Genomic DNA, 12447 nt, shown 5'->3' with positions numbered 1-12447 from the left:
TGTAAATAATAATAATAGTAAACAGAGTAAATCGTCTCCTGGATATTTAATGTTGTCTTGGCGGCTGAAACTTGACGCGATCATTTAGTTAGCTAACTCAACTAACAACGCCGCGATAAACGGTCGACCAACTACCTAGGCTGGTAGTTAATTGAACAATTTGCGACTCCATCACATCATGGAGCGATGCGCCTATCAATCTCCACTGCCTCTACTCATCCTCCGTTCAGCTACAAGAGGTATACCTGTTTACGCCGGAGAATAGGTCGTTGTCTATCCAGCGCGGCCGTTCCATTCCTTCGCGAAAATGCTGTACAGGTTCCTGTGGGTAGTAATGGGAACATCACCCTAACGTACGTACCGCATCCTCGTTGACTGTCAAAAGAATCATATATAGTCCAGCTAACGCATTTACACAGCGTCCTGTCTCCTAAGGAGGAATCCAAATCCAATAGCTCCAATCTCATACTCTACCTCCCTCCCGGCCCCCTTTTTGACCGGTCACAATACACCAAAGGCCATGGGTCTACGGGTACAACGAGCACATCAAACGGTTCCTCTGCTGCAAAGCAGAATACTTTCACATTGTTACCAGAAGAGAATCTGGCGATAACTACTCTATGTACTACTGTGGTGGTGAAATACCGTCTTGGAAGAATACAAGCGGCCGGAATCCGAAAGACCTACAGATATCCTACGCCAGTGCACGATACATTGGCTGGACTTGACTGGGCAAAGAATGAGTTTCAGCCAGATAATGTCTTTGTTTTTGGGAGACATATCGGTGGCTCGTTGGCGCTTATGTTGGCGCTAACCGAAGCTCGGGGACTCAAGGGTGTTGCAGCAGAAGAGCCAATATGCGATTGGGTTGGCTTAGACGATTACTGCATTACAGATATCGAAAAAGCAGGGCCTGATACGGAGAAGCCAGAGGTAGAGCAAGATAAAGAATCGGCACGGAAACGCGGCCGGAAGAAAAAGGAGCCTCTACCAACACCAGCGGACCTTGTACCTCTGCTTGATGCAAGGCGCCGACTCTTCCCTACCCCGGAGAAGTACTTTGATTCTTTCGCGTCTCCGACCCTTTTTCTCCGAACTTCAGGAAAATATATACCTTTGGTGTTTCCGACTTATCTGACAGGGCCGGAGTATCCCACACCTGTTCTAAAACGGCAGCCCAAGACCGAAGCTGACGCGTTATACATGACGGATTTACTTGCTTCGTCACCGTCGGAAAACTCAACGAGCACAGATCGCAGCGAAAATATACCAGACAAGTCTCTCACGTCACTGATCAAACCTGTACGTAAACGAAAAGTGTTATCGCGCTGGCCGCCTTCGGGATTGGATTATGGGCTGGAAGCTTATGAAGCGCAGAATCGATGGGTTAAACGGGAAGAGACCGCGCTCCCAGATGTTCGGATATTCGTCCGTGATGAAGACCTGTATGCAAAAGAGTTGGAAAATCAGGATAAGGCTACGAGTTTGGATGATAGAATTAATACCCTGATGGAAGCTTTGAAGCTGGACGGTTATTCGAATGGCCAGGAAATGGGTCGGAATTCCCCATCAAAAGGCAAAGCACGTACGACCACACGATTCCGGGGATCTCTGCGGGACATAGGACCAATAGATGGTAATACTGTGCTAGCTCGTCAGGGAAAAGAGATGGTTTCCCTCATGCGCAGTGCTTGCTTTTGGGACAGAAAAAAAGGAGCTGCTGAACGATGTGTGAAGCTGGTTCCAATCTTACCTCCCGATGCGGATCAAATATCTGGTTCTTCCGGCAATGAAGCCGCAGATTCTACCCCTTATGAGGTAAGGCCTGTTGAAGTGCAAGCTGGTCATCGCTTCATGGAGATTCTGCAGGGAAGTAAACAAGAGTAGCCGGCGAAAAATATTTTAGGCACATACAATAAGTACCATAATTCATTCCTGCTTGGGTATCTAAATGCAATGAGTATATAAACAATAAATGCTGCTCCGTATTTCCCCATGTAAATGCTCTAATTTTCAAAACATAGAACTCCGTTTCTTCGCAAGGGTATTAGGAGGAGCTCCGCTCTCTTTCTTCCGAAAGCTAAATATACTCCGTTTCTCCTTTAATTGCGATGGCTGTTGTTGAGGCGGTGGTCTCAGCCCCCCAGCTACAGATTGTGGTCTGGGTGGAGCAAACTGCACTCGCGGGTGTGGCGGCACCGGGTGATTTTGGGTCTGGCGAGGGGGCTGTGGTGGCCTAGGGTTGGCCTGCTGCTTCTGCTGCAGTTTCAACACCTTACTTTCTTCCTTGCCATAAATTTTCCGCAGTCGCTCGGTCTCCTTGTCAACCTGTGCTTGACGTTTTCTAGCTTCCTTTTCTTCAGCTTCAAGAAGCTTTTTAGTTTTTTTTTCAGCCTCCTTCTCCCTCTTGAGCCGAGCTCGTTTTTCTGCTTCAGATTGCTGTTTTAATGCATTGGCTTCAGCGTCTAGCTCCCATTGCGTGCGAGGGTCTGCAGGTGGGATGTTCTGACGAGGAGGTTGGGGGGGTGGCTGCTGTGATTGTTGAGGAAGTGGTTTTGCGGGAGGTTGAGACCTTGATGGAGGGCCAGAAGCTGAAGGGTAGCCTGCTGAGCCGTTTAAAGGCCTTGGGGGTACGAGGGTGCTTGATTGCTTGTCAACTGGGCTTGTTGGGTTTGAAGGTGGATTGACTATATTAAAAGCTTCCTTCATCGGGGTGAAGAATACATCCCGGATAACCATGGCTCCCAGCATGAGAACAATCTCCAAGCCCTTGTAATCCTCCATCTCAACCCGGGAAAAGTTGGGTTCGTAGAGAGTGATCTCCTTTAATGCACTAAAGATGGCAACTGTGATATCCGGCTCACGGTTCTTCTTTGAGTTCCCGCTAGGCCCGACAACTTTGCCGGACAAGTAACATCCAAGGTCTTTCGAGCCCATCCTGCCGTCCTTTCGCCAGTTGAATCTTAATCGAGAGGTAGCGTCTGATGTTGCGGGTGTGGTAAGAGTCTTGTCAAGTTGTGACTTGGATGGTTCCCGAAACGTCTTCTGCGGCATCTCAAAGGCCCATGTGGCCGGTGTATTCCATGTCTTGGGCTTATGGCGGACTAGAACTTGTTGCTCAGGGTTGTATAATTGGATAATGAACTCGGTAGGCATGATAGGCTCTGGCGGTGGTTGTACCCCTCCATTTGCCCGGATAGCCTCCTGGGAAAATGTAGGATAAGTCCACTTGGGTACTATCAGGACCTCTCCGTACAGTGCATCGGGACAGAAAGCATCGTACAGTGCAACAGCGTAACGATTTCGGGATGTCTGTAGTTCAGGGTCCAGATGTCGGACGGTGTATGCTGGTTGTGGCTCTTTGCCATGTTGAGCAACGAACAGAGTCGAGTATGACTTGGGGTTCTCCGATGATGGCTTCACAAAAAATGCTAGAGCAAGTCAGCGCTAGGTAAACAATACCAGGGTTGATAGATGGTGAAGGCTGCATACTAGGGAGGTTCTCATCAAGCATCCTGGCAGTCACGTTTCGACCAACCACGCTTAGGGATAGTAGCGCTTAGCAGTCTATGACGGTTTTTTGGCAAATAGATAAAGGTGGCTGACTCCAGTAATATCCTCGATAGCGCAAATAACATATATATACCCATCCAGAGGCATATCTTGCTGCTCATCCGGCTCTGTATCTACCAGAAGTTGCTGCGGCCTGTAAGCTTCGTCTCAGCCTGCGTCATGTGGTTTAGTCAGCCAGCCGCATCCGTCTTGGCGCCCTGAGTTCTATTTTAAGCCACAAGAGCCACGCAATTTTATATCAAACGAAGGACGACGACGGTGACGAGGCAGCTTGGGTATTGGTATTGGGGCCGGCCTATGGGAGTGTTACGTGGCTTGCGCGTAGGGGTAGGGATAGAAGATAAAGCAACTGCAGGAGGTGACAGAGTTGGAAGAAGCTACAGGGCGGTGTTATGATGGGAAGGAAGAGTTCAAATAAAACTAGTCATTGTCATTATTTTTGCATATCATAAGCGGAGTCTATCGTAGTAAAGCCGTAGAACCCATAACATAAATCATACGATATCCGACATGAAAGTAACCGAGATGATTACTGGAGAAGATGATCCTACAAGGAACGTTAGTATGACAATCCAACATCGGATTTAAAAGGCGACATACCCTGAAATGTTTCTGACTGTTTGCTCCCTTATTGATTTTCCATTCGTACTGTCGTCGAGATCGATCAGCTCGTCGACGTTCTCTCACCTCGGCTCCACGGACCTCCTTCTTCTGGCTCTCCGAGGCACCAATCATGCCCAAACCTCCGTTAGCCCTTGATATAAGAGCACGGCTCTTGTTGGCATTATTAGCCTGCTCAGCGTCCTCTTCATCAGCGCCAGGGCCGGCTTCTTCAATCATACGCTGTCTGGTCAAGCGTTCTTCCGGGGTAGGATAGTTGTGCAAGTTCTGGCGGAAGTATTTGGCATTGGACCTGTGGCCTGCAGTGCGCCCAGTTGGCAGGTGGAGTTCACCATCATGTACAAACGCAGCATGGCCGTGCGAATGTGCATGCGAATGAAAGCCATCTATATTACGATGCTTGCGGGGATCGGTGTTAGAGTGATGGGAATGCCGTGAGAGTTTAGAGTACTGATGTGATCGATCATCAATGGGCTCAGCGCCAATCTCAGCCGAGTCGAGTGATGAAACTGAAGTATCTGTCTCCCAGCCATCATCCTGCGCTTCATTTCCTTCCTCTCCACCCTCCTCTCCCTCCATCTCTTCGTCATCTGAATAGGTGCTTGTGAAATCGTAGAACTGGCCAATCTCAATCTGTTCGTCCTCTGTTTCAAAGGCAATCATGCAATGGCCCTTGTCTCTCATGTGTGTCTGCACAGCCTCTGGTGTCGCCTTTAACTTATGGCAGTAAATGCACTCACTGTTCTTGTAGATCTTTGCTTGTAGATATTCAAGAAGACCTTCACCGTCAGTGAGATACTCTTGTTCAGGAATGAACATGCCATGAAACTTCCCCATATGCAGAACATTGAGTTTGACATTAGGAGACTTGTAGTTGCAGAAGAAACATTGGGCAAGCGATATCTCCGTTTTTTCTCCATCTTTCTCGATCCGTTCGGCGCTCACCGGCTCCGTCTCTGTGGTGTGGCTGGGACGGCGCGGACGAACAGGTAGTGGATCATGGGCATCAATCTTCGTACCCTTGATCCCACTGATAATTTCGGAGAACTCTTGTTCTCCGGGTTCAACGTCATCCTCACCAGTTTCGGTACGCTCGTTGATCGGATCTCCCATGGAAAATGTACCACTCATAACCGATGCCGTCTCGTCCTTTCCACCCTCTCTGCGCAGCATGGCCTCTCTCTGTCTGTGTTTCTGGCTTCCTATATGGTTTTGGAATGCATTTTCGCTATAGTATGTCTTCTGACATGTGGCACAGGACTTTTCATAGGTGGCTTTGGCGGCAGCAGCGGAGTTGGATGCCTGGGCATTCAGTACCTTGTCGGTAAAGACCTCGGATGATATGGGGGGCAGAGTAGCAACACGACGCTTTAAATTGTATCGACTGTAGAAACACCCTGGTTTAGCCTTCGTCTGCGACTGTAGACACTAAAATTGCTAGCACTTACTGCCAGTCACTTCGCATATGCCCTCTCTGCGCTTCGCTACTGCGAAAGGCCACCTGGCAGGTGTTGCATGTGTATGGATGGGTCTCCATATTGCTGCAGAACTGAAGTAAATATCCTCTGGAGTTGCCTTTGCTATTCTTCGGTTGTATCTGTTATGGCGGGGTGAGAGGGCTGGTCAAAAACTTCGACGAAGATCGTGTGGGCAACGAAGTGTCAAGGCTAACAAAGACAGCAACTGAAAGCCCTTATATATAGCTGGTATTCCGTTCTCTTCCGCAAGGCTCCCTCCTCGATAGTCCCGGAGTTGCGGTTGATATCAAATTCGCATGTCCCGGCGTCGCTTTGCTTATCAAGCGACCTCTATTTTTTTTTATTGTGAGGCGAAAAAAACAGAAAGCCAAAAAAGTATGACGTTGTGCCGATCACTTTCCCCTTTTGGGTTTGGCTTGGAAGGGCCCGTCTTAATTTCGACCTTCGACGTCAAGAAAAAGAAACAACAACAGCCAACAAGCAGCAAAAGGCCGGACGACAACGAACGATATCTGAACGGGACACCAGCTGTGGAAGGATGCTAAGGCAGTGCAAATAGCTTACTATAAGAGACGCTGCGACGGAACGGACGGACCCGGACATGTCATAACTATTGCGCAGACAAGATGACGAGGCTGCAAGGGGCGGCGCATGGTAACTGCGCAGCAGAGAGGACGGCTTACCATCATGCCAGGTTGCCATCAGGGGCTCCGGAGGTGATTTCAAGGCATACAGTGAACGTATCGGACCCCTCAAGAGTGCTGTCTTGGGCCAAAGAGGAGCGGCAGCGGACCTTTAACCATCTCGTCAAGAGGTGAGGAGCCCTTGATCCCCCCCTTCTTGCGATCATCCGCATACCGTCCCTCTTACTTCTTATTCGGATCTCTGACTGTATATAAGAGCTCATTTGCTAACACTTTACCGGAAATAATCACAGGTACAAAGCACAGCTGCTCTATGGTTGCCAGGAACCAAATTGCATGACCCCTACGTGCCTTAGTTTCCGTCGTCGAAACACCAAAGCCCCGCTGCGCAGGTTTACAGATCTCAGTGCTAGAACAGTTGCATGCTATTTGGCAAGCCAGGATGACGCGGAGTCGGGCCTCTGCCACTATCCGTCGGCAGTGGTGTCGACCTCACTTGCCCCGGACGTGGAACGTAAAACTCGGCAATCTGGTTCCTACGTTAACGCGGAATCCTCTCGCTCACAATCGCATCAAAGAAGCAACAGCACCCTTGGGAATAGGCCAAGGAGGCCTTCCGGCTCACCTCCGACCTCGTTAGATACAACGCCGGCAGTCCTAGAAAGCAGTTCGAAAACAAGAAAAGATCCAAAGTCGTTTACGCAGAATCTCTTTGACACCCTGTCGTTACGAATGGTGGAATGGCTACCGCTTAAGCGAACGACATTCTATGGAGTGAAACCAGAGGATGAGGCGAACTCTGCTCCAACTTCTTCATTGCTCGAGAACCAACCCCCAAACAACAAGCGTCCCTCACATAGTACTGCATCGGCTGACACAGGAAGCTCGGGCTCGAAGTCTATTTCATCATCTAATCAACCAACCCCCTCTGTAAATCATACCTCATCAACACTTGAGGTCAAAGTCCCAGGCCATCCTGTGAAGCGCCTATCACTCGAACCTTTGGAGTCACGGAAGCAATCCCAGCGCTCTTCTATAACTGACGAACGCTCAAAAGGTCAACGAAAGCGATCCAAGAATGTATCAGTCAACAGTACACCCACAGCAGCCGCTAATGCCTCACAATCCCTCCCATCCCCACCAGCTTTACGACACAGATCCCAGAAACATCGCCGCATTGCCGATGGCACATCTAAAAGCAATGCGCACGTTTCATGGGGCGACCAAAGTACAGTTAGATGGCCTAAACCTGAGTCCAACGGTGACTCGCCCACAGAGCCTACAATAGATGCATTCTTCCCTCTTGACCGGCAAGGCTTAGCTCCCGAACCGAAAACGGAGGAGTCTGACGAGGGCCCCCCGGTACAGAGTCTTTCCCATCTCTCAGAAGAAATTGTCGATTCACTAGAGAAAATCATGTTCAAGACAGAGGACGATAAGCAAGTTTGGAAATCTGAAATATCTCAACTGGAGTCAATGGGGTACTCTGAGCCATGGGAATGGAAATATGCTACTCATGAGCAAAGATTAGCATTTCCTTTCATTGCACAAAGCGTGTTCTACGTACTTGGAAACCCACGACAATTATTGCTTTCTTTTCGAAATAGCTCCGACGGCCGGCCTACGTCTTCACGGTTAGATATCGACTCGCTAGATGGCACGTTTAGGAAACTGCACCGTATATGTCCTTGGGAAACGACCCTTCATAGTCTGTGGCTCAGCATGGAAAAGCTCTTTAACCCTCCCGCAGAACTTTCTCTCCCTAGGATGCAACGCCGCCACTCCAAATCATCCAGTTTAACTACTCCTATATCCCCCAGATTTGAACATCTAGGGCCGAATGATTACATTACAGATTCCGATGCCGCCTCCATTACCGTTGTCGCGCTGCTGGCCTTATCAAGCACCATTCCTCACACGGACACACGAACATGGGAAGCTATCCGTCATATGAGGGCATCTGGGTCAGTAATGCCAGACAGCATGATGCGAACGTTTTCCAAGCTTCAAACCCAAACTATAATTGAAACATCCGACCGATTCGAACATGACCTAGCCCTACGATTACTTAATAGGTTAGCACGCGTTATTTCGACCCGGCTTGCCCTCCACGAGGTCTCCAAGACAAAGGCGTCCCATCTCACTGACTTCACCAGCAATGATAAATGTGAGCTCATAGAGAAAATTATTGTTATGCTACAGCGGTTTCATAATCCTGAATCGAGTGGTAATAGTAACAAGATATCACTACCCGGGGACAGAAAGACTACCACGCCCATGGTAGTGGTAGAGTGGTTGAGGAGTGTTCTCCTGAAAGAATGGGACGGCAAACCAGAGCTGTCAAAAGCCAGTGCAGCCGGAGGTGCCTTACAACTCCTAAGCTTCCTATACAGGGACCGGACCAAACTGGGGTTGTTACCAGAGGACTTCCATACGCCTTTTTTTGCGGACCGGCTAGATCCAATTGACATGCCTACCGAGTGGGTAGACCTGCTTTACAACAATCGAACAATGCATTTGCTTTCCTGTTCTTTCATATTCCCTCCGTCAGCATTGGTCACGTACTTCCGAGCAATAAACCATGCAACCATGTCCAAGTCATTTGAGAATGCGGTTATTGCCTCAAAGCATGTCACCTCTATGGCATTCTCTGGTACTATATCTGTGGATGATAATCTCGGCTTACTTGCCAGGTTAAGGACAGGGCTCACTATGTTTTTTGTTATCAGTGTTCGACGAGACCATGCCTTGGAAGATGCCCTTAACCAACTATGGAGGCGAGAAAGGCGGGAGCTCCTACGGCCATTGAAAGTTCGCATGGGAATGGATGATGGTGAAGAAGGTGTGGACCAGGGGGGTGTTCAACAAGAGTTCTTTAGAATTGCGATGTTAGAAGCCATGAACCCAGCATTTGGAATGTTCACGGTTGATAGTCGGAGTGGCACGTACTACTTCCAACCTTGTTCCTTCGAGCCCCTCTACAAGTTCGAACTTTTGGGTCTTCTGGTATCCCTTGCTATTTACAATGGCGTCACCCTGCCGGTGGACTTCCCAATTGCGTTATATCGAAGACTTCTCGGACTCAAGGTGAAAACAACAGATCATATTCGAGTCGGTTGGCCTGAGCTTGCCAAAGGCCTGGATGAATTACTGGCCTGGGAAGACGGCGACGTGGGAGATATCTTTATGCGGACATATGAGTTTAGTTTCAGCGCGTTTGGAACTGTTATCACTGTTGACATGGAGAGAACCGATAAAAACGAACCCTGGCCAGCTCCGGAGAGATATGCCCAATGGGAAAAGACTAAACAAAAATTAAATGACCAGCGGGTTGCTACCAGGAGACTTAGCAACCAAAATGGTCCCGATGGAAGTAACAGTGTGTCCATGTTGAAGGAGTATTCCACTGATTCGCGGCAACACCCTCGAGATACACATGTCATTGGTATTTTAAAGGGCGCTCCCTCAAGGCTGCCACGACACCAAGTATCCACAGAACCACAACCGGGGGCTTCCACCGTGACGAATGCCAATCGTAAACAATTTGTCAAAGACTATATTTTTTGGCTGACTGACAAGTCCGTTCGCCCACAGTATGAGGCTTTCCAGCGGGGCTTTTTTACCTGCCTGGATCGCACTGCTTTGTCCATCTTCAATCCCGAGGCATTGAAAACAGTTCTCGAAGGTATCCAGGAGATTGATCTGGCAGAACTGCAAAGACATGCTCGCTACGAAGGTGGATGGGATGGAAACCACCCGATAGTCAAAGGCTTTTGGCGCGCCGTCTTACGATACCCCCTTGAAAAACGGCGCCGACTCCTGGAATTCGTTACTGCCAGCGACCGAGTGCCAGTTAATGGAATAGGCAGCATCTTATTTGTCATCCAACGCAATGGTGTGGGTGATAGCGTATGTTACAATCCCTCCATATTAACAAAACTATCGAAAACGTTATGCTAACTTCTCCGATAGCGGCTACCAACTAGCTTAACTTGCTTTGGCCGGCTTCTACTGCCTGAGTATACTTCTACGACAGTACTCGAAGAAAAACTAGAAAGAGCATTGAATAATGCCAGGGGGTTTGGAGTTGCGTGATTCACACATACGTTGGGAATGTGGTAGTGGTTTTTCTTTCCGGTTTTGCATTTTTCGGAGTATTCTTCTCCACGTTTTCTTGTTTATAGCCTTGTTTATTCGCCTTCTGTGATGCCCTTATGACTTATCTGCCTTTTGCATTCCTCTCGCTGTTTGTTATAGATGGCCTCCTGGTTTTTTAGATTTATGGATTGGTCAAAGTGGTTGGAGAGCTGCTCATCAATTCTTCAGTTTGATAATTTTCGGGAACTAGTGAAACGTTACTTTTGATGGCGTAAGCAGTCACACTTGTTATAGAGTGGGACAAAACATTCCACACTAGCGGACTTTGCGCATCATCTAACTCTAGCCAGCAACCATTGTCCTATAACTCCTCCGTGCTCCATACTTTCTGTTCTTCATCTTTTTATATCCTCAAGATTTTGGCTCCGTGGTTTGTTCCTGGCGCTGCCGTCGCTAAGGCAGGAAGCTTTGCCGACGCTGACTAATAAACTTTACCTATTAATAGCAACTAACCCGACGGCAAAATTCCCCCCCCGGGGCTACCGCCGATATACCCGAAGCCGACAGGGAAGGTGTGGCGACTGCGGCATAAAAAGTCCTAATTGCATTTCGAGTCAAATTTGGTATCGAAGGGGCACTTGATAGAGAGAAGTCGTTGTTTCGTTGTTTCAATTTGACATTCGTCTGTCTTGCATTACCCGTCACGATTTATTCTGTTCTTTTTCATCTGTTTTGGTCCCTTTTTTTTTTGATAGACGCAACAGAAATTACTATCACAACCCCGCTCATATACGAACACCGGGGTAATAAGATGCCTCCAGTCCTTCACTGCGTCCGCCATGCGCAGGTTAGTAGAAATTATTCCCTAGTGATATATTCCATCCTAATTTCGTTGTACTAGGGCTTTCATAACCTCAGCGTGGAAAACCATGTCCTCCAGGACCCCTTGCTCACCCCGTTCGGCGAAGAGCAATGCCGTGCTCTCCGGGCAAACTTCCCCTATCACGCAGATATTGAATTAATAGTCGCCTCGCCTCTTCGCCGAACAATTTACACAGCTCTGCATTCTTTTGCAAATATCATCCAAGAAAAAGGCCTTACAGTCATTGCACTGCCCGAAATACAAGAAACGAGTGATGTTCCTTGTGATACTGGAAGCGACCTTGTCGATCTAAAGAAGGAGGTCGAAAAGAAAGGACTGCCCGTCGACCTATCCTTGGTCCCAGAAGACTGGAATGATAAAGTATGGGAATCCTCTAACCTTGTTTCAGGCAAAGAGCGGCAAGGCTAATGAGTTACTATATAGACAACAGAGAGGTGGTCAGCGAATGCTAAGTCTGTTACGGTACGTGCTCGTGAGGCCAGACAATGGCTGAAAGCCCGGCCAGAAAAGCACATCGCTGTGGTTTCCCATGGAGGTGTCCTCCACTACATCAGCGAAGATTGGCAAGATAGCACTCTTTACCAAGGTACGTAAGATCACCCTTCACACCCTTCCCTCATATATTGCTCCTCAACTGGCATAACTTTGAATTCCTTCCCTTGTTAAAATGTGCAAATAAAGTCACCAAAAAGCAACCAAGCCCGAATAATTATGCTAACGGTCGTCCTTCGCCCAAATGGCCAGGCACCGGCTGGGCCAACACTGAGTTCCGCACTTTTCACTTTACCGATTCCGCGGACACCGACGACTTGTATTGCAACAAGATTGATGGTGACAATGCAAGTATCAGAGAGACACCCGACTCGAGGAAGAGAAGGGGGAAGACAGTAGCCGAACCCCCATCCCGTGAAATGCAGAAGGAGTTTTTCCTTCAGGCTATCGCCGGTTGGGAGACTCAGACGGCAGAAGCTTTGGCAGCAGATCGCACCACTGGGGAGAAGGAGAGAGCTATGGAGATCATGCAGAAGCAGCCTATCCCCACTGCTGAATAAACTGTTTGCTGGTATAGATGGGGATAACTTACACTTTGCACTGGCAGGAGGCGTTCATTTTTCTCTATAGATATTATCTACTAGACGAGCGCAACCTA

At 48.5% G+C, this 12447-nt stretch overlaps 5 protein-coding genes across 5 annotated transcripts; 3 read left to right on the top strand and 2 right to left on the bottom strand.

Annotated features, from left to right (window-relative positions):
* Nucleotides 1-186: 186 nt before the first annotated feature.
* On the top strand, nucleotides 187-1887 carry TRV_04277 (uncharacterized protein; the record flags this gene model as incomplete). Its single annotated transcript, XM_003021558.1, has 3 exons — nucleotides 187-239; nucleotides 420-1585; nucleotides 1634-1887. The coding sequence occupies 3 exons, from the start codon at nucleotides 187-189 to the stop codon at nucleotides 1885-1887; spliced, it is 1473 nt and encodes a 490-aa protein (XP_003021604.1).
* Nucleotides 1888-2013: 126 nt separating this feature from the next.
* TRV_04276 (uncharacterized protein) lies at nucleotides 2014-3514 on the bottom strand (the record flags this gene model as incomplete). The annotated part of the gene is made up of 2 exons (XM_003021557.1): nucleotides 2014-3431; nucleotides 3463-3514. 2 exons carry the CDS (start codon nucleotides 3512-3514, stop codon nucleotides 2014-2016), a joined length of 1470 nt encoding a protein of 489 aa, XP_003021603.1.
* Nucleotides 3515-4102: 588 nt separating this feature from the next.
* TRV_04275 (C2H2 finger domain protein, putative) lies at nucleotides 4103-5731 on the bottom strand (the record flags this gene model as incomplete). The annotated part of the gene is made up of 3 exons (XM_003021556.1): nucleotides 4103-4120; nucleotides 4174-5578; nucleotides 5643-5731. 3 exons carry the CDS (start codon nucleotides 5729-5731, stop codon nucleotides 4103-4105), a joined length of 1512 nt encoding a protein of 503 aa, XP_003021602.1.
* A 1317-nt stretch (nucleotides 5732-7048) lies between these two features.
* Nucleotides 7049-10276, top strand: TRV_04274 (HECT domain protein; the record flags this gene model as incomplete). Its single annotated transcript, XM_003021555.1, has 1 exon — nucleotides 7049-10276. One exon carries the CDS (start codon nucleotides 7049-7051, stop codon nucleotides 10274-10276), a length of 3228 nt encoding a protein of 1075 aa, XP_003021601.1.
* A 949-nt stretch (nucleotides 10277-11225) lies between these two features.
* Nucleotides 11226-12349, top strand: TRV_04273 (uncharacterized protein; the record flags this gene model as incomplete). Its single annotated transcript, XM_003021554.1, has 4 exons — nucleotides 11226-11261; nucleotides 11316-11657; nucleotides 11721-11883; nucleotides 11979-12349. The coding sequence occupies 4 exons, from the start codon at nucleotides 11226-11228 to the stop codon at nucleotides 12347-12349; spliced, it is 912 nt and encodes a 303-aa protein (XP_003021600.1).
* Between the last annotated feature and the right edge of the window lie 98 nt (nucleotides 12350-12447).

Source organism: Trichophyton verrucosum (assembly GCF_000151505.1).
Source record: "Trichophyton verrucosum HKI 0517 chromosome Unknown contig00341_1.f1.exp, whole genome shotgun sequence".
Taxonomy (NCBI): Eukaryota; Fungi; Ascomycota; class Eurotiomycetes; order Onygenales; family Arthrodermataceae; genus Trichophyton; species Trichophyton verrucosum.
This window is presented reverse-complemented; position numbering and strand designations above follow the sequence as displayed.